This window comes from Somniosus microcephalus, chromosome 1 (genome assembly GCF_052327205.1).
Source record: "Somniosus microcephalus isolate GS21.2 chromosome 1, FLI_Smic_1.0, whole genome shotgun sequence".
Classification (NCBI taxonomy): Eukaryota; Metazoa; Chordata; class Chondrichthyes; order Squaliformes; family Somniosidae; genus Somniosus; species Somniosus microcephalus.
Genome location: NC_140987.1, coordinates 438,153,573 through 438,175,586, shown reverse-complemented (window position 1 = coordinate 438,175,586; position 22,014 = coordinate 438,153,573). Strand labels below are relative to the sequence as shown.

General features: G+C 47.7%; 1 protein-coding gene across 3 annotated transcripts in view; it reads right to left on the bottom strand.

Annotated features, from left to right (window-relative positions):
- The window catches only part of LOC147125325 (A-kinase anchor protein 17B-like), a 46,356-nt gene that overhangs the window by 15,110 nt on the left and 9,232 nt on the right, over positions 1–22,014 (bottom strand). For 2 of the 3 annotated variants that reach the window (XM_086001267.1, XM_086001277.1), the window contains 2 exons: positions 16,984–17,756; positions 16,427–16,572 (listed from right to left, as the gene is read on the bottom strand). In XM_086001267.1, the coding sequence (XP_085857393.1) occupies positions 16,427–16,572; positions 16,984–17,742 (905 nt within the window). In that variant the 5' untranslated portion in view covers positions 17,743–17,756. Of the gene's footprint in view, positions 1–16,426; positions 16,573–16,983; positions 17,762–22,014 lie in introns of those variants that run through there. The other variant, XM_086001285.1, reaches the window with a different exon arrangement.

The window sequence follows — 22,014 nt, the reverse complement described above, 5'->3', positions numbered from 1 at the left end:
TATGGTTGATCCTTCTTAACAATAGGAATCTGATGATAAGCACTCTTTAAATCAATAGTGCTAAAAACTTTATACGGAGATACTTTATTGATAAGCTCATCAATCTTAGGCAAAGGGTACGCGTCTAATTGAGTATACCTATTAATAGTTTGGGAATAGTCTATCACCATTCGTTTCTTGTGTCTCTCATTAGTCGTGACAACTACCTGTGCTCGCCAAGGCGAACAACTAGGTTCAATGATTCCTTCCAATAAGAGACGTTGAACTTCAGAATTAATAAATTCTCTATCCTGACTACTATATCTTCTTGACTTGGTAGCAATTGGCTTACAATCCGACATCAAATTGGAAAAAAGTGATAATGGAGGAATAGATAAAGAGGTTAATCCACAAATAGATAAAGGTGGCTTAGTCCCTCCAAATGAAAGACTAAGAGACTCGTGTAACTGAAGCACATCATGTCCAATCAAAATATCCGCACAGAGATTAGGCAAAACAGATAGGCGTATATCAGTATACGTATTACCCAGAAGAACCATTTTCACAAAGCAACAACCAGCTATTTGTGAAATAAGGGTCGTCTGAGCCATACACACCTGATACGTAACAGGCGAAATTTTCAAATGCTTCTCCTTCGCAAACTGAAGACTTATAAAACTCTCAGTACTGCCCGTATCTATAAGGGCCTTCACTTCCAACCCATTAACTTGAGCCGTAACTATAGCTTTGTTTAGGCCATGAGCAAATGCAGCAGAAATTGATGCAATAAACGCCCTATCTAAAGGCTGAATAGTCACAGAAGAGGTAGTGGAGGAAGACCCTCCCACACCAGGAGAAGGGAAGGTAATTGAACCTGATGATTTGCACACACGTGCATAATGACCTCTCTTGCTGCATTTACTACACACAGCCTCCCGAGCAGGACACTTCAGACGAGGGTGCCGGATATTCCCACAAAAATAACACTTCTGAATCCTAGAGGCAACGGCCGCCGAAGTAGAAACTGTTTCAAAATCTAGTAAACCACTCCCATTAAGTCCACATAATTCCTTTTCATCCGAAACTGCCGAAACCATAGTCGCAGGCCGATTAAAAAGAGCATAAGAATCCGAACTTCTCTGAGCCATATCCAATGTAGAAGCTTGCTCAAAAGCACTTTTAAGATCCAGAGTCTTATTTTCTAACAACCGCTGACGAATTGATCTAGACAGTAATCCATTAATAAAGGCATCCCGTACCGATTCGTCCTTATATTCTTCAGCCGTCACAGCCTTATAATTACAGTCAACACTAAGGCACTGAAGTGCTTATAAATAAGTATCCAAAGATTCTCCCACCTGCTGCCTACGGGCAGATAGAAGATGACGTGCAAATACCTCATTCTTTGGTTTAACAAAAATCTTTTCCAATGTAGAAGTAGCCTCTTCATAAGTTTTACAGTGCAAAATATATTTATATACATCCGGGTCAATGTAGTTGATCAGCATATTCAGCTTATTTAGAGCCTCTTGATCCAACACGCCCAAAGTTTTTAAATGTACAATACCAATGTTTCCATTTATCATCCACTCCAGCAGAATTGGGGTCAGCCTTGAATCGTTCTGGTTGAAGATATCGCTCCATTCTAACATAAAGTTAATAAATTGAAATAAAGAATAGATTTGCCTTCCAAAGTTAGGCTTTATTAACTTTAAAATCGGCAGCATATCTTTCTACATCCAGTCCCAACTAAAGCTAGAAAAGGACTGAATTTAAGGTAGCCACAACACATCATGTGATCATCAACTACCAATGAGATTACAACACATATCCCAAGGCAGTTAACAAACAACGAATCACAATACTTTTACTAATCAAGGAATAATCACCACATTCACCCTTCCGGTGGCCCTGGAGATGGAGCACGCGGTGTCCGCCGGCGAGCTCGAGCTCTTTCGTGACCGGTGGGCGCCGCGGGGACTGGAGTGCGTAATCGATTTAAGGGGTCAAATTTTAATTTGATTTATCGGGTTTATTTAAAGGGTTTATTTGTTTAAGGGTTTTTTTTGGGTCTAAAAAAAGACAGTCACCCTTCCTAATATTTTCTCCTTTGACTCAGCGTCCATTTTTGTCCGATTACACCTCTGCGAAGCACCTTGGGATGTTTTTCTATGTTAAAGGCGCTATCTAACACAAGTTGTTGTTGTTGTAGCATATGCGAGTGCTGTGTGACCGTAGATGTACAACACTGACTACGTCTTAATGAAATATGTATAGCTTGTAAAATAACAACTTGATCAGACTTGAGCCTTGGGGACTATTTTAACCTAGTCAGGAAACACACGGGGATCGGGTGCAACTCTGTGTTTACACCCCGCCTGATTTTACTCTACATTGATGTTAATGGAGAGTAATAGCGAGCGAGGTGTAAAAATGGCGTTCCACCCATCCTGGGGCTTTCCCTGCCTGCGAATTCGGCTAAAATTAATCCCTAGGTAGTTCTGTAAAATTGCAATTAAAATGCATATTAGAGGTTAGACTTCTGTATCCGGGAGGTGCTGAGTTTAGTTTGTTACGTTTGGTCAGTGTTATAACAATTAAAAGTGTTATTCTGAACATGTGCAGTATGAGATATATATGTTTTATATACTACTATTACCCTTTCATTGTGAAAGAACGAACTTGCGGTTAAATAGTGCCCTTTACATCCTCAAGACAGTTGCTTTTTCAGGGAACACAGCAACTAATTTGTGCACAGCAAAGTCCTACAAACAGCAAATGAGGTAAATGACCAGCTAATCTATTTTGGTTGATTTTGGACTCTAGATGCTTTTTCTGTTAATCTATTTGAAGGATGAAACTTGGACAGTAGTGGCATGGGACTCGAGATGCTTTTTCTGTTAAAAATTAGCTAAACATCTATTCTTTTCTGTTAAAATATAATGATGGAAAATAGACAATGCCACTTTATACATATTTTAATATATTCATTAATGTATATTTCATGGGTTTATCTTACATTTATTAAATGCGTTAATGTTTAAATTGGTCAGTATTGAAACTGTGTTGATGACTTGTTATTAACTAACCTGACGAAACGGGTTAAAAATCAGAGAACATACATGGAAGAATGGGTTATAAACCCATGGTTAACTATGGCACAATTATACACGATCCTGAAACGTACTACAAGTTTCAAGATATTGCACATTACAGTCATGCCATAAGTCGTGTTGTGTTCCAGGATTACTCAGGACCTTTGCTCCCAAGTCCGACTGTACGTGTTGGGCTACAGACAACCAAAGTCAACGTGAAGACTGCCTGAAATTTACAGCAGTTTGGGGTCTGCTATCTTTTATTATAATTCAGTGACAATCAGTAAAAGGCTAATGTCACCATGAATACACTGTCTGGGAATTAAACATACCAGGTTATTTAACGATCAGGAAGGACGGGGAGGTGGGGTGGCTATGTTAATAAAGGAAGGAATCACTGTAATACAGAGAAATGATATTGGGTCAAAAGATCAGGATAATGAAACAGTTTGGGTGGAGGTAAGGAATAATAAGGGGAAAAAAACACTAGTGGGCATAGTCTATAGGCCTCCGAACAGTTGCAACTCTGTTGGACGGAGTATCAATCAGGAAATAGTTGAGGCTTGTAAGAAGGGAACATCTATAATTATGGGGGATTTTAACTATCATATTAATTGGACAAATCAAGTTGGGCAGGGCCGCCTTGAGGATGAGTTCATTGAGTGTATTAGGGATGGGTTTCTTGAGCAGTATGTAACTGAACCGACCAGGGGGCAAGCAACCTTAGATCTGGTCCTGTGTAACGAGACAGGATTAATTAAAAATGTCCTAGTAAAGGATCCCCTTGGAATGAGTGACCATAACATGGTTGAATTCCATATTCAATTAGAGGGTGAGAAGGCTGGATCTCAAACAAGCATGCTAAGCTTGAATAAAGGAGACTATGAAGGTATGAGAGCGGAATTGAGTAGAGTGGATTGGGAAAATAGATTAAAGGGTAAGACGATACATGATCAGTGGTGTACATTTAAGGAGTTATTTTACAACTTCCAAAAAATATATATTCCACTGAGAAGAAAAGGGTGTAAAAGAAGACAGCCATCCATGGCTTAGTAAAGAAATTAAGGATAGTATTCGACTAAAAACAAGGGCATATAAGGTAGCCAAATCTAGTGGGAGGATAGAGGATTGGGGAAACTTTAAAAGACAGCAAAAAATAACAAAAAGATTGATTAAGAAAGGGAAGATAGATTATGAAAGTAAATTAGCAAAAAATATAAAAACAGATAGTAAGAGTTTTTATAGTTATATAAAAAGAAAAAGGGTGGCTAAAGTAAATGTTGGTCCCTTAGAGGATGAGACCGGGAAATTAATGGTGGGAAATATGGAGATGGCAAAAACACTGAATGAATATTTTGTATCAGTCTTTACAGTAGAGGACACTAAGAATATCCCAACACTGGACAAACAGGGGGCTATGGGGGGGAGGAGCTAAACACGATCAAAATCACTAAGGAAGTGGTACTCGGTAAAATAATGGGACTCAAGGCAGATAAATCACCTGGACCTGATGGCTTACATCCTAGGGTCTTGAGGGAAGTGGCGGTAGGGATTGTGGATGCATTGGTAATAATTTTCCAAAACTCCCTGGACTCAGCAAAGGTCCCAGCAGACTGGAAAACTGCTAATGTAACACCCTTATTTAAAAAGGGCAGTAGACAGAAGGCTGGAAACTATAGACCGGTTAGCCTAACATCTGTGGTAAGTAAAATTTTGGAGTCCATTATTAAGGAGACAGTAACAGGACATTTGGATAATCATAATTTAATAGGACAAAGTCAGCATGGTTTTATGAAGGGGAAGTCATGTTTGACAAATTTGCTGGAGTTCTTTGAGGAAGTAACATATAGGGTGGATAAAGGGGAACCAGTGGACGTAGTGTATTTAGACTTCCAAAAGGCATTTGACAAGGTGCCACACAAAAGATTATTGCTTAAGATAAAAAAAATCACAGGATTGGGGGTAATATTCTGGCATGGATAGAGGATTGGCTATCTAACAGAAGGCAGAGAGTTGGGATAAATGGTTCATTCTCAGACCGGCAATCAGTAACTAGTGGTGTTCCGCAGGAGTCAGTGCTGGGTCCCCAACTCTTTACAATCTATATTAACGATTTGGAGGAGGGGACCGAGTGTAACATATCAAAGTTTGCAAATGATACTAAGATGGGAGGGAAAGTAGTGAGTGAGGAAGACATAAAAAACCTGCAAGGGGACATAGACAGGCTAAGTAAGTGGGCAGAGATTTGGCAGATGGAATGCAATACTGGAAAGTGTGAGGTTATGCACTTTGGCAGGAAAAATCGTAGAGCAAGTTATTATCTTAATGGCAAGAAACTGGAAAGTACTGAAGTACAAAGGGATCTGGGGGTCCTGGTGCACGAAACTCAAAAGGTTAGTATGCAGGTGCAACAAGTGATTAAGAAGGCCAATGGAATGTTGGCTTTCATTGCTAGGGGGATAGAATATAAAAATAGGGAGGTATTGCTTCAGTTGTACAAGCTATTGGTGAGACCGCACCTGGAATACTGCATACAGTTTTGGTGTCCATACTTAAGAAAAGACATACTTGCTCTCGAGTCAGTACAAAGAAGGTTCACTCGGTTAATCCCGGGGATGAGGGGGTGGTCATATGAGGAGAGGTGGAGTAGATTGGGACTCTACTCATTGGAGTTCAGAAGAATGAGAGGCGATCTTATTGAAACATAAGATTGTGAAGGGGTTGGATCGGGTGGATGCGGGGAGGGTGTTCCCGATGATGGGTGAAACTAGAACTAGGGGGCATAGTCTTAGAATAAGGGGCTGCTCTTTCAAAACTGAGATGAGGAGGAACTACTTCACTCAGAGGGTGGTAGGTCCATGGAATATGCTGCCCCAAAAAGCTGTAGAAGCTACATCATTACATAAATTTAAAACAGAAATAGACAGTTTCCTAGAAGTAAAGGGAATTAAGGGTTACGGGGAGCGGACAGGAATTTGGACATGAGTCTAGGTTCGGATCGGTCATGGCCCTGTGGGTAGCGGAGCGGGCCCAGGGGCTGTGTAGCCTGATCCTGCTCCTATTTCGTGTGTCTAATTCTGTTAGATGCAGGAGATGGTTCTGTGATCGTAGATTTGAGGTTAGGATCAGATCAGCCATGATCTTATTGAATGGCGGAGCAGGCTCGAGGGGCCGATTGGCCTACTCCTGCTCCTGTTTCTTATGTTCAAACATTAATGACCAAAGATTTAGCATTAACTTTAACATCCTTCTGTCTTTCATTAATTTTTTTAAAAAAAACAATGAATGACCCGGGAGCTGAATTACTAAATGCCGGATAATCGATGTTGAGGGCACTTAGACATTAAGAGCAGAAGTTATTTTTTGCAACAAACCTGTCCCTTTCTGATAAATCGACCCCACTGACCGGCTGTTTCATCGAATCATTCAATTCCTTCTCTCTCCAGAATCCATTTATACTATCCGGCTCAGAGGTCGTCGCCAGTACCAGTGAACAGTTCCACTTCAATTCCCTACTTATTAATTTCCAAATATTTAATCTTGCTTCAGCAAACGTAATACTCTGGTTTTCGCCCCTCATTTACTGAAAGCAGCGGGTCATGCTGGAGTATGCTGTACAGCAATAAGAAATACTTGAATTTATATCGCGGCTTTCACAACCTCCGGACATCCCAAAGCACTTTAAATACTTTAGAAGTGTGTACTCACTGCTGTAAATTAGGTAATGCGGCAACCAACTTGCACACAGCAAGGTCCCACAAATAGCAATGAGATAAATGACCAGATAATCTGTTTTAGTGATGTTAGTTGAGGGACAAATATTGGCCAGGACTCCCCTGCTCTTTTTCAAAATAGTGCCATGGGATAATTTACATCCACCTAAGAGTAGACGGAACCTCAGTATAACACCTCATCTGAAAGATGGTGGCCGCAATTTCCCCAACCTCAGCGGGTCCGGGGCGGGCGACGTCGGTGGCGGGTCCTGACCCCGCTGCTGGCTCCATCCCGCTGTCCAAAATTATTTTCCCCTGATTGGGCTTGTTAAGCCCGCCCAGCGCGTTTGCTGGTCAATTGAAGGAAGCAGGTCTGATGATGTCATTTAATGATGCATCATCAGCTGGTTTCCTTAAAGGGACCATGCACAAATTGATTTTGACAGTTGTGCTGTCGGTGTTCAACAGCATTGAGGTGCTGCAAACACTGACAAGCACTGCACAGAGGCACAGGGCTGCACCCAGGCTCTCCCATGACTCCCTCCATATGCTTATGGAGGGAGTCACAGCACACAGGCAGGTCCTCTTCCCTTCCCATGGGCGGAAGAGACATCCCCAGGAGACCAACGCAGCCTGGTTGCACATTGCACAGGAGGACACAAGCAGGGATGTGGTCATGAGGACCAGGCTGCAGTGGTGCAAACCTTTCAATGATCTCAGTAGATCACAAAACGTTAGTACAAAACCACACTCAACCTCATCCTGCTGTGCCACTCGTCACATCTCCATCACTCTGCCTTCCCTACCCTACTCCTGCACATCCTTACTCACACCAACTTACCTTGCACCTCCACCCATCCCTCTCTATCTACATTATCACTTCCCCATCTCACTAGCCACCCCTCACACTCACCCTAGTCCAATCATACCAAGTCGCAACACACAAGGGTAGGCACTTGGGTGTTTTATGCAATGTTCATGTAAAGTTTGTGTTAATGTGGTGTCCAACATTGAAACCTTTATTTTCAACACTGTGTTCTTGGACAGATTGGTGTGCACCTTTGGAAGTGGCTTAGTGAGTTGCAATGAATGGTGAGACATAACGGTAACCCCGCAATGGTGATGAATGTGAAAGGAACGACTGGGACATTGTAGGAATGCTTTATGGTGCTGGTGTGGGGTGTTGCCAACCTGGCGCATCATGTGGCAGACAGGGTATACAGCGTCAAGTGAAGTAAATCTGGCCATGGTGAGGCCATCCCTGGCCTCCCACGCAGCAATGTGGTCGGGTGTTGATGCCGTGTGTCCTGTGCAGCATCAGGTGATTGCGGAGAAGGTTGGTGTTGTTGTTGGTGCTGCTGGTGTTGGGGCGGATCGTGGTGGGATTCGGAGGACCAAGGTGAGGAGAGTACCCATGTTGATGGAATAGATGGCAGGTGAAGGTGAGATGACAGAAGCAATCGGTCAATGGTGAGAGAGGTTGTTCCAATGAGGTGACACTGGATAGAGAGTTTACTCCAAACACTTGCAACCTGCATAAAGCTCAATCTCTTTTCCAAATACAGTAAGCAATAGCTTCTGAGCTTGGAAAGTGAACAGGTGTGAGATGGGAGCTTTTATAGCACATTTGCAGCTGTCAAGTAATGAGATGATCCCATGCTCATACAACTCCTGACCTCGTTACCCGACGTGATCCCCGAGCAGCGTGGACCCCGTAAAATGTAAAGGTGAGCTCAAAATACTTCTTAATGGGCTGTTAACAAGGTCATAATGACCTGAATTGCCTCCCCCGCCGCTGCATGTCGGGTCTGTTCAGTGCCAACAGACCGGACATCTGGGAAAGGCGCGTCAGGACCCCGCTGTCAAATAAAAACATTTTCCCACCTGACCCGCCACGGTTGACCCCCTGAAAAATTACCCCAGATATCTCTGACAGTGTAGCATTCCCTCAGTATGGCACTGGAGAGTCAGGCTAGATTATGTGCTCAAGTTCTCTGGAGTGGGACTTGAACCCACAACCTTCCGACTCAGGCGAGGGTGCTGCCCACTGAGCCACAACCGACACAGCTTACAACTGAAGCTCTTTGTTACCTCACCCAAATGGCAAGAACGTCAAAGCCAAATCTGATTCTGTCCTCACCGAACGTCCATACACAGGCACCTTACCAGCAAGAGCCACTGGAATAGCAATCAGAAGCAAGAAGCCTCACCAATTTCCCTCCCTCTCTAATACATAAATGTCAAAACCAATTCTGGCATCCCACTCTGACCGGTCTAATTCAACACAGGCCTGGTCTGCATAACTTAGTGCCCACTAATCATTGCACTTGAAATTCAGTTAATTAAATAAATCTGGAATAAAAAGCTCATGTTAGTAATGGTGACCATGAAACTATCGGATTGTCGTAAAAACCCATCTGGTTCACTAATGTCCTTTAGGGAAGGAAATCTGCCATCCTTACCTGGTCTGGCCGATATGTGACCCCAGACCCACAGCAATGTGGTTGACTTTTAACTGCCCTCTGAAATGGCCTAGCGAGACACTCAGTTGTACCAAACTGCTACAAAGAAGACAGACTGCAGCGGTTCATGAAGGCGGTTCACCATCACCTTTTCAAGGACAATTAGGGATGGGTAATAAATGCTGGCCTTGCCAGCGATGCCATATGGTTGACTCTTAACAGCAATGTGGTTGACTCTTAATTGCCCTCTGAGGTGGCCTAGCAAGCCATTCACTTGTAACAAACCGCTACGAAAAACAAGAATAATAATAAAACTGGATGGACCACCCGACATCAACCTAGGCACCGGCTACGGACACAACAACGGCACACCCAGCCCAGTCGACCCTGCAAAGTCCTCCTTACTAACATCTGGGGGCCTGTGCCAAAATTGGGAGAGCTGTCCCACAGACTAGTCAAGCAATAGCCTGACAGAATCATACCTTTCAGCCAATGTCCCAGACTCCTCCATCACCATCCCTGGGTACGCCCTGTCCTACCAGAGGTAACGGCACAGTGGTATACAGTCAGGAGGGAGTGGCCCTGGGAGTCCTCAACAATGACTCCGGACCCAATGAAGTCTCATGGCTTCAGGTCAAGCATGGGCAAGAAAACCGCCTGCTGATTACCACCTACCGCCTTCCCTCAGTTGATAAATCAGTACTCCTCCATGTTGAACACACTTGGAAGAAGCACTAAGGGTAGCAAGGGCACAGAATGTACTCTGGATGGGGGACTTCAATGTCCATCACTAAGTGTGTCTCAGTAGCACCACTACGGAGTGAGCTGGCTGAGTCCTGAAGGATAGAGTTGCCAGACTAAGACTGCAGCAGGTGGCGAGAACACCAACATGAGGGAAAAACCTACTTGACCTCGTCCTCACCAATCTACCGGTCACAGATGCATCGGTCCATGACAGCACTGGTAGCAGTGACCACCGCACAGTCATTGTGGAGACAAAGTCCCATCTTCACACTGAGGAAACCCTCCACCATGTTGTGTGGCACTACCACCGTGCTAAATGGGATAGATTCAGAACAGATCTAATAGCTCAAAACTGGGCATCTAGCAGCAGAATTGTATTCCACCACAATCCAGAACCTCATGGCCCAGCTTATCCCTCACTCTATCATTTCATTCAAGCCAGGGGACCAACCTTGATTCAATGAGGAGTGCAGAAGAGCACGTCAGGAGCAGCACCAGGCAAACCTAAAAATGAGATGCCAACCTGGGGAAGCTGCAACACAGGACTACATGCATGCTAAACAGCAGAAGCAGCATGCTATAGACAAAGCTAAGTGATCCCACAATTGACAGATCAGATCAAAGCTCTGCAGTCCTGCCACATCCAGTCATGAATGGTGGTGGAAAATTAAACAACTAATGGGAGGAGGAGGCTCCATGAATATCCCCATCCTCATTGATGGTAGAGCCCAGCACGCAAGTGCAAAAGACAAGGCTGAAGCGTTTGCAACCATCTTCAGCCAGAAGTTCCAAGTCTATATCGGCCTACTCCTGTGATCCCCATCATCACAGAGGCCAGTCTTCAGCCAATTCAATTCACTCCACGTGATGTCAAGAAACAGCCGAGCGCACTGGATACAGCAAAGGCTATGGGCCCTGACAACATCCGGCTATTGTGCTGAAGACTTGTGCTCCAGAACGAGCCAAGCTGTTCCAGTACAGCTACAACACTGGCATCTACACGACAATGTGGAAAATTGCCCAGGTATGTCCTGTCCACAAAAAACAGAACAAATCCAATCCGTCCAATTACCGCCCCATCAGTCTACTCTCAATCATCAGCAAAGTGATGGAAGGTGTTATCGACAGTGCTATCAAGCGGCACTTACTCACCAATAACCTGCTCACTGATGCTCAGTTTGAGTTCTGCCAAGACCACTCGGCTCCTGACCTCATTATAGCCTTGGTCCAAACATGGACAAAGGAGCTGAATTCCAGAGGTGAGGTGAGAGTGACTACCCTAGAAATCAAGGCAGCATTTGACCGAGTGTGGCATCAAGGGGGGCACGGTGGCATAGTGGTTAGCACTGTTGCCTCACAGCGCCAGGGACCCGGGTTAAAATCCGGCCTCAGACGACTGTGTGTGTGGAGTTTGCACATTCTCCGTGTCTGCGTGGGTTTCCTCCCACAGTCCAAAGATGTGCGGGTTGATATACCTATCAATTCCTCCAATAAAAGGCGAAGAGTTACGAAGGTGACTAAAGGTTTTTATTGACTAAATAACAGAGCCCACTCTTGTGGGTGATCCGATCCAAGCAGGAGGAATACCAGCCAGTCGCTCACCTTTATACCTGGCCTGGTGGGTGGAGCCAAGGCGGAGTCGGCAGTGGTCATCCTAGGTATAGCAGTGTAGCAAGAGGCGACCTCGTACCGTGATACAGTTATAACAAACAGTGGTGAACAGTGCTAACTACTAACAGTGATACGATAGTGAACGTGGTTTACCACACGGGTTAGGTTGATTTGGCTATGATAAATTGACCCTTAGTGTTAGGGGATTAAATACATGGGGTTACGGGGATAGGGTGGGATATGTGTCGGTGCAGGCTCGATGGGCTGAAATGGCCTCTATCTGCACTGTGGGGATTCTCTGTAGGAGCCCTAGTAAAACTAAGTCAATGGGAATCGGGGGGGAAAACTCTCCACTAGCTGGAGTCATACCTAGCACAAAGGAAGGTGGTTGTGTTTGTTGGAGGTGAATCATTTCAGCCCCAGGACATCGCTGCAGGAGTTCCTCAGGGCAGTGTCCTCAGCCCAACCATCATCAGTTGATTCATCAATGAGCTTTCCTCCATCATAAGGTCAGAAGTGGGGATGTTCGCTGATGATTGCACAGTGTTCAGTTCCATTCACAACTCCTCAGATAATGAAGCAGTCCATGCCCGCATGCAGCAAGACCTGGACAACATTCAGGCTTGGGCTGATAAGTAGCAAGTAACATTTGCGCCACACAAGTGCCAGGCAATGACTAACTCTGACAAGCGAGAGTTGAACCACCGGCCCATGACATTCAATGGCATTACCATTGCCGAATCCCCCACCATCAACATCCTGGGGGGCCATCATTGACCAGAAACTTAACTGGACCAGCCACATAAATACTGTGGCAACAAGAGCAGGTCTGAGGCTATGTATTCTGTGGAGAGTGTCTCACCTCCTGACTCCCCAAAGCCATTTCACCATCTACAAAGCACAAGTAAGGAGTGTGATGGAATACTCTCCACTTGCCTGGATGAGTGCAGCTCCAACAACACACAAGAAGCTCGACACCATCCAGGACAAAGCAGCCCGCTTGATCGGCACCCCATCTACCACCTTAAACATTCACTCCCTCCACCACCAGCGTACCGTGGCTGCAGTGTGTACCATCTACAAGATGCACTGCAGCAACTCGCCAAGGCTTCTTCGGCAGCACCTCCCAAACCCGCAACCTCTTCCACCTAGAAGGACAAGGGCAGCAGGCGCATGGGAACACCACCACCTCCAAGTTCCCCTCCAAGTCACACACCATCCTGACTTGGAAGTATATCGCCGTTCCTTCATCGTCGCTGGGTTAAAATCCTGGAACTCCCTCCCTAACAGCACTGTGGGAGTACCTTCACCACATAGACTGCAGCGGTTCAAGGCGGCGGCTCACCACCACCTTCTCAAGAGCAATTAGGGATTGGCAATAAATGCTGGCCTTGCCAGCGATGTCCACATCCCAGCAATTAAAAAAAACTTATTCACTCAGCAATTGGGGTTTGACCTCATCATCATTTCATCTATTTATTTTAAATTCCTGAGCTAAGTCCTACTTGCCCAGATGTCAGCCTACTAGTAAATCCTCCTCACTAATTCCCATGATATAATCAGCAATTATCATTTAAACAATTAAATTCCAAAAATAGGCAGAAAAACAAAAGGATGTTAGACGGCTGAGGAATTGCTATCCAGTTTAAGTTTAATGAGTGTACTTCAGTGAGTATCAGCTGTGGCTCAGTGGGTAGCACACTCACCTCTGAGTCAGAAGGTTGTGGGTTCAAGTCCCACTCCAGGGATTTGAGCACATAAAGCTAGGCTGACACTCCAGTGCAGTACTGAGGGAGCGCTACATTGTCGGAGGTGCCGTCTTTCAAATGAGATTAAACCGAGGCCCCGTCTGCTCTCGCAGGTGGACGTAAAAAATCCCGTGGCACTATATCGAAGAGGAGCAGGGGAGGTATCCCCGGTGTCCTGGCCAATATTGAATCCCTCAACCAACATAACAAAAACAGATTATCTGGTCATTATCACATTGCTGTTTGTGTGACCTTTGCCACGTTCCCCACATTACAACAGTGGCTACACTTCAAAAAAGTACATTGACTGTAAAGCGCTTTGAGACGTCCGGTGGTCGTGAAAGGCTCTATATAAATGCAAGTCTTTCTTTCATAGAGATATTCAGTCTTGAAGTAAGTCTGTGTGCATTACAAATTTCAAAATATAATATTGAAATCGGCCCCATCTCTGTATAGCTCAAAGCACCGGTATCTTGCAGTGGAGCAGATTGCAAGTGGACACTCAGCACAAACATGGCACTGCGCCATCACAGGATCACTTACAGACTAATTTTGGAATTGTCTGATATCTTCCACAGATATGGAACCAGAAAACCCGATGGCTAACGTCCGCTGGTTTCTACCATGCACTGACAAGCTGTCTGTTATCTCTGTGCAGATCAAAATGAACAGCTTGCCAGAATTTGAAAAAATTCCACAAATTGTGTCACCTTCAATAGTAAAAAAAAACACTTCAGCCTCGGCAACCCAGTAATTAGGCAGGTTAAACATCAAAGCTGGAAGGCACTGGGGGGTCAATGCGACATTAACAACTGCCCTGATGCATTTCCTCCGAGCACCACATCCCACAGCAGTCACTCTCTAACCACCCACACTGGAGTGAGCAAAGTAAACCATCACACAGAGAAAACTGCTTCTGATGCGATAGATTTCTATCACTAATACAAAAGCAAAATACTGCGGATGCTGGAAATCTGAAATAAAAACAGAAAATGCTGGAAATACTCAGCAGGTCAGGCAACATCTGTGGAGCGAGTAATGTTTCAGGTCGATGACCTTTCGTCAGAACTGGAAAAAGTTGGAGATGTAACAGATTTTAAGCAAGGGGAGGGGGGAGGGGGAGCAAACTCAATTGCTACTTGGCCCTAAACAGACAATACAACATAGCTGATTACCTGACCATGGTAAAGGATAACAAACTGAGAAGAACCTTGACAAGGTACAGACTTAGCGAACATAGCCTAGCGATCGAAAAAGGCAGACACAGGCAGACCAGGCTGCCAAGAGAGGACAGGATATGCTCTCACTGCAGTCAGGGAGTGGTGGAGACAGAGATGCACTTCCTCACAGCTTGTGGAAAATATCAGGGCATCAGGGAGAATTTCTACCAAAAATTCTCACAAATATGCCCTGATTTCAGAAATCTGAATGACAACCAAAAACTCCCATTCCTACTGGGAGAGGAGAGAAGCTGTATAACACTGGCGGCAAAATATGTTACAGCTTGCCATGAACAGAGGGACAACCAGTAAACTAAGAAAAGAATATATATAAACAATGCGAATGTATATTTATACACTCAGGGATATACCTGTTTATACACTATGAATAGAACTGCGTTTATGTGCTAAACCATAAATGTATTTTGATGCTTTGGCAACATAAGATGTAACTTATCATGCCAATAAAGCGATTTGAATTGTGAATTGTGGGAGGGGGAGAGGGGAGGAGAGAGGGGGGGGGAGAGAGAGGGGGGGGAGAGAGAGAGGGGGGGGGAGAGAGAGAGGGGGGGGGAGAGAGAGAGGGGGGGGGAGAGAGAGGGGGGGGGGGGAGAGAGAGGGGGGGGGAAGAGAGAGGGGGGGGGGAAGAGAGAGGGGGGGGGGGGGAGAGAGAGGGGGGGGGGGAGAGAGAGAGGGGGGGGGAGAGAGAGGGGGGGAGAGAGAGGGGGGGAGAGAGAGGGGGGGAGAGAGAGGGGGGGGGGAGAGAGGGGGGGGAGAGAGGGGGGGGAGAGAGGGGGGGGGGGGGGGGGGGGGGGGGGGGGGGGGGGGAGGGGGGGAGAGAGAGGGGGGGGGAGGGGGGGGAGAGAGGGGGGGGGGAGGGGGGGGGGGGGGGGGGGAGGGGGGGAGAGAGAGGGGGGGGGGGAGGGGGGGGAGAGAGGGGGGGGGAGGGGGGAGGGGGGGGGGGGGAGAGGGGGGGGGGAGAGGGGGGGGGGGAGGGGGGGGAGAGGGGGGGGGAGAGGGGGGGGGGGGGAGGGGGGAGGGGAAGGGGGGGGGGAGGGGAAGGGGGGGGGGAGGAGGGGGGGGAGGAGGGGGGGGGGAGGGGAAGGGGGGGGAGGGGAAGGGGGGGGGGAGGAGGAGGGGGGGGAGAGGGGGGGGGGGGAGAGGGGGGGGGGGAGAGGGGGGGGGAGAGGGGGGGGGGGGGAGAGAGGGGGGGGGGGGGGGGAGGGAGAGGGGGGGGGGGAGGGAGAGGGGGGGGGGGAGAGAGGGGGGGGGGGGGGGAAGGAGAGGGGGGAGAGAGGGGGGGGGGGGAAGGAGAGGGGGGAGAGAGGGGGGGGGGGGAAGGAGAGGGGGGAGAGAGGGGGGGGGGGGGAAGGAGAGGGGGGGGAGAGGGGGGGGGGAAGAGGAGAGGGGGGAGAGGAGAGGGGGGAGAGGGGGAGAGGGGGAGGGGGGGAGGGGGGGAGGGGGGGGGGGGGGGGGAGGGGGGGAGGGGGGGAGGGGGAGGGGGGGAGGGGGAGGGGGGGAGGGGGAGGGGGGGAGGGGGGGAGGGGAGGGGAGGGGAGAGGGGGGAGGGGAGAGGGGGGGGGAGGGGTGAGAGAGGGGGGGGAGGAGGGTCTGTGATAGGATGGAAGTGATTAAATGACAAAAGGATTTGTATCACTGCTTTTGTTGATTGGATGCAAACGTTAATTTTGTACTTATTACTATCCGAGTGCTTTACCTGCCTGGTTACAGTTTTATCAAATCTTATTTTGTTTTACACATATCTCCGACATATAAAAGTAAAAGGGTTTACCCGCCGGTCTAGAGGTAGACTCTAACCCACCCAGGCATCTCGTAAAGTAGGTTCTGATTTACCGTTCGGCCTCCCTGGACTGCTCCTCTTCCTTGTCCCTCTGTTTTTGCACCTCGCGCCGTTTCTCCAACTCTTGGAGCTTTAACCTTTCGAGGTGCCGCTTTTCGATGGCCGAGTCACTAAGGTGCTTGGTTGTGTCAAAGGTCACCTGGAAGAGAAGGTACGAGACTGGTCCCTGTAAGAGTTACTGCACCTTAAAACAAACACGCATTAGGGACATTGGTACCATTCATCAGAAGGGGACACCAAGAAATCAGCCAATTAGCACAGAGTCAAATTGATTATGTCCCTTGATAGACAGAAAGATGCAACCAGAGCTAATTAATTAAATTGAAGGAAACTTGGAACACTCTACAGGGATATCAAAGCCTAAAAAATTGTTCCTTTCCTCGGGCTAAATAGATAACTTTTCCCCCCCATTATATTTCAGCTGCCGCTGGTACATAGCACTTTTACGCAGTAGTTCCTACTGATACTGGCCATCTAGTCAAGAGCTGGATGCTGAGGGACAATGTAGCCACATCCCCATATATCAGCTGCAAGTACTTTAACACCATACCTTTATGTTACATGCCAGTGCCTTTCCATCATCACCTTTGTGCATCAACTTCATTCCCCGTAAAGACTCCATCGCCTTCACAAAGCCCGAACATTCCTGGTACTGGATGTACGCTTCGAAGGTGGGGAGCCCGCCAATGCTGAACGTACTGAACTTCTTTCCTGTCATTTCCTCTCGATAGGGATCCAACATGGGAATGTCAACATTCCGAATCTCCCCAAATCTTCCAAAAACCTTTTGAAGGATCTCTTCCGTTGGCTTTTCCCTATTGAGCTGATTTGAAGACAGCCACTTGCAAGGCAACCCTTCCATATGAATAGTATCCGGCCTTTCACCGGATAAAGCCTCATTCATGCAGTCAGCAGACTCAAAAAAGGACTCCCAGTCACATGGGCTTGGAAAATTGACTTGAGTTACAGCTGCCAGAACCCTCACCATCTCGTTGATACCGTTCACCTGAATTGTCTTGTTGTTAAACTTTTCCCACATGGTTTGAACTAGATTCTTATTGTCAACTTCTGCTTCAAAGCGAATAAAGTCCATCGTACTTCGCGAGACTTTGAGTGACGTAATCTGATCTGGGTACGCCATTCTCTTCAGGCTCTCCATCACTTCCCAGTTTGAAATGAGCTTTGGGGATGACTTGGACTCGGGAAGCATCACACTGATCGTCAGCCTTGCAATTGGCTTTAAGTATAGACACTGCGGAGCAAAGAGCTCCACTGCGTCAGAAGTATCGAACAGTCTTGTGGCTGCCATAGCAACATTAAGCTCTGGAGAAAAAGGGGTAAGGAAAAATGTTACAAATAAAACTATATTTGTAAAATTTCCTGCACAACTTAAAATTACTATCGCTGCCTAGAACAGTATTAGCAAACAACAACAACAACTTGTATTTATATAGCATCTTTAACGCAGTAAAATGTCCCAAGGTGCTTCACAGGAGCGATGATCAAACAAAATTTAACACTGAGCCACAGGAGGAGAAATTAGGGCAGGTGACCAAAACTTGGTCAAAGAGGTAGGTTGTAAGGAGCGTCTTAAAGGAGGAAAGAGAGGTAGAGCGGCGGAAAGGTTTAGGCAGGGAATTCCAGAGCTTAGGGCCTCGGCAACCGAAGGCACGGCCACCAATGGTGGAGCGATTAAAATCGGGGATGCTCAAGAGGGCAGAATTAGAGGAGCACAGAGATCTCGGAGGGGTGTGGGGCTAAAAGAGATTACAGACATAGGGAGGGATGAGGCCATGGGGGGATTTGAAAACAAGGATGAGAGTTTTAAAATCAAACCAGTGGCATGGTGTGTGGACTATTATTTATTTTTACTGACGGCTACATACACTGTATGCATTTAGGTGGGCGGAGGAGTGAGATAGACACTGACCTTTCACCTCTGCAGCTTATCTTTGAATCTAGCCCACCCTGATTTCAAAACTAGTCTCCTCTGTCTGCTGCTTGCAAGGGTCTTATGGGAAATTAGTTTGCACAGTTTTGAGAGCACCTGCCAAACTCGCGACCTCTACCACCTAGAAGGACAAGGGCAGCAGGCGCATAGGAATACCACCACCTCCAATTCCCCCTCCGTCACACACCATCCTGACTTAGGAGCATATCGCCGATCCTTCATCGTCGCTGGGTCAAAATCCGGGAACTTCCCTCCCTAACAGCACTGTGGGAGTACCTTCACCACACAGACTGCAGCGGTTCAAGGCGGCGGCTCACCACCACCTTCTCAAGGGCAATTAGGGATGGGCAATAAATGCTGGCCTTGCCAGCGACGCCCACATCCCTAGAATGATTGTTTTTTAAAATCCAGTTCCTAACGGGAAGGAGCTCACAGCACAACACTTCCACCAACTGACAAGTTCGTACTCTGGCCAAAGGGGTGGCTGGTGTGGGGGAAAAAGTGAAATAATGATCACATTGGTGCAGCAGAGGGTGCCCTTCTAGGGTTAAGCACATTGTGGGGGTAGAATCGAGGAGTATTGCCCTGTCGTTATACCTGACCCTGGGAGCGCTTGATGCTGACACCGGGTGACTGAATCAGCAGAAGCATACCACTCGCTAGCACGGACATCATTCACATTGTTGAGCAACTTGCCCCATAGAAAATAAAAAGGCAGTAAAGAAAATAGGCCGCAAAATGATTGATTTCAGGGTTGAAAGAGATGAAGTAATAAACAAGTGATTATTGCCGAATGCAGTTCCACTCTGCCCACTGTCTGGAGGAAGATAAAGTTCCGTTTTGTAACACTTGCACATTCTAGACCAGTGTTTCACCTCCTTTCGGCTTGAAAATTTCCAGCACAGGCACGGTGGGCCGAATGGCTTCCTTCTGTGCTGTATCATTCTATGATTCTAAAATGAACATTGTCACCGAGTTTCCTCATCCGAAGTAGGCAGCGCTGTGCAAAGCATCGGATGGCAAGAGATGTCCATCAACCCAATCCTGCAGGAACGACGTCCGACCAGGGACCACTTTCATTGCCGAACCTGGCTGTACTTAAGTCAGCACTGGAGCAGAAATAAGTCAATCCGTTCAATGTCAAGATCTGGATTGCTACATAATGCAGCAGCACATGGTCCAGGATACTGGGCAGAGGATTCAATCTGCGAGCAAACTGTTGAATTTACTTAACAAAAAGAAGAAAAAAAAACTAGGAATACTGGAATTCTGAAATAATAACAGAAAATGCTGGAAACACACAGCATCTTCAGAAAGAAAAAAAAGGTTCAAATTTCGGGTTTGGGTCATTCATCAGAACTCACTTGAAGTTTACAAACGCTAAAATAGATTTTCGGTTCTCCAGGCCACGCACTGCTCCCCAAAACCATGCACAGTTCCCCAGTCCAATCCCCCAGACCACGCACTGCTCCCCAGACCTGCTCCCCAGTCCACGCACTGCTCCCCAGACCACGCACTGCTCCCTAGACCATGCAGTTGACACCTTCTGTAACTGGCCACCTGAGTAAGTCAATGTTCCTTCCCTCACTATTGGAAAGTGTTTGGCTTTCAGCTGACACCTCCCTCAGTGACCCCAGCTGATGCCCGAGGCTCAAGTGTCGGAGCAATCACAGCATCCCTGTGTGGTGCGGTGCTGTGCATTAAGCAGCAGACCTTTAAATTAGATTCTAGACATTTAATCTTCTCTCAGTTTAAATCTGGCTTGTAACAATGCAACACTGTTTTAAATAAAAACAGCCAAATAAACATATCCGACAAGGAGAAACTTCTTTAACCAGAGAGTGGTGAGAATGTGGAAGTTGCTACCACAGAGAGTAGTTGAGGCGACTGGTAGAGATGCATTTAAGGGGAAGCTAGATAAGTACATGAGGGAGAAAGGGATAGAAGGATACACTGATAGGATTAGATGAAGAGGGGTGGGAGCAGGCTCAAGTGGAGCAAAAACACCAGCATAGAAATGTTGGGCCGAATGGTCTGTTTCTGTGCTGTAAATTCTATGTACAGGAAACTCTCTTTTTACCGGCACCTAAATAACCGGAAATCTCTCTTAACCGGCAAAATTCAGGAGTAGGTTCAGGTAAGTTTTACTTCATATTAGTGGCCGTGTAACTGGGGTAACTGGGGTTCCTGGATCTGTGGCCATGTAACCGGGGTTCCTGCACCTGTTGCCATGCAACAGGGACGCCTGGATCTGTGGCCGTGTACGGGGCTCTCGTACCTTGGTAAGTATAAACCTCTCTGTAATCCGGACTTTTTGATCAACCGACAGCACACCGGTCCCGTCGGTGCCGGATAAAAAAAGTTTCCTGTAATAAGGGGCCTACATTTCACAATGCAATGCGATTTCATCCATAAAAACACTACCAACTGAATCCAACTTTTGTTCATATATATTAGAACTAGCTGGAGTGCCTGGCGGTGCCGAGAGTTTTTTGAGGGCATGTTGTTATGAAAAAAGTAGAAATAATTTTTAGATATATATATATATAAAAAAATGAGTTTGTCTGTGTGGGAAGGAGAGAGAGAGGGAAAGAGAGAGACTGGGAGGGGGAGAGAGGCCCGGGGATCGAGAGAGAGACTGGGGGGAGAGAGAGAGAGAGACTGGGGGGGGAGAGAGAGAGAGAGAGACTGGGGGGGGGGGAGAGAGAGAGAGACTGGGGGGGGGGGAGAGAGAGAGACTGGGGGGGGGAAGAGAGAGAGACTGGGGGGGGGGAAGAGAGAGACTGGGGGGGAGAGAGAGACTGGGGGGGGGGAGAGAGAGACTGGGGGGGGAGAGAGAGACTGGGGGGGGAGAGAGAGACTGGGGGGGGGGAGAGAGAGACTGGGGGGGGGAGAGAGAGACTGGGGGGGGGGAGAGAGAGACTGGGGGGGGGAGAGAGAGACTGGGGGGGGGAGAGAGAGACTGGGGGGGGGGGAAGAGAGACTGGGGGGGGGGAAGAGAGACTGGGGGGGGAGAGAGAGAGAGAGACGGGGGGAGAGAGAGAGAGAGACGGGGGGGGAAAGAGAGAGAGACGGGGGGGAGAGAGAGAGACGGGGGGGGGGGAGAGAGAGAGAGAGACTGGGGGGGGGGAAGAGAGGCCCGGGGATCGAGAGAGAGACTGGGGGGAGAAGAGAGAGACGGGGGGGGGGGAGAAGAGAGCGGGGGGGGGGAGAAGAGAGGGGGGGGAGAAGAGAGGGGGGGGAGAAGAGAGAGACGGGGGGGGGAGAAGAGAGAGACGGGGGGGGGGGAGAAGAGAGAGACGGGGGGGGGGAGAGAAGAGAGAGACGGGGGGGGGAGAGAAGAGAGAGACGGGGGGGGAGAGAAGAGAGAGACGGGGGGGAGAGAAGAGAGAGACGGGGGGGGAGAGAGACGGGGGGGGGGGGAGAGAGACGGGGGGGGAGAGAGAGAGAGACTGGGGGGGGGGAGAGAGAGAGAGACTGGGGGGGAGAGAGAGAGGCTGGGGGGGGAGAGAGAGAGGCTGGGGGGGAGAGAGAGAGGCTGGGGGGGGGAGAGAGAGAGGCTGGGGGGGAGAGAGAGAGAGAGAGAGAGACTGGGGGGGGAAGAGAGAGAGAGAGAGACTGGGGGGGAGA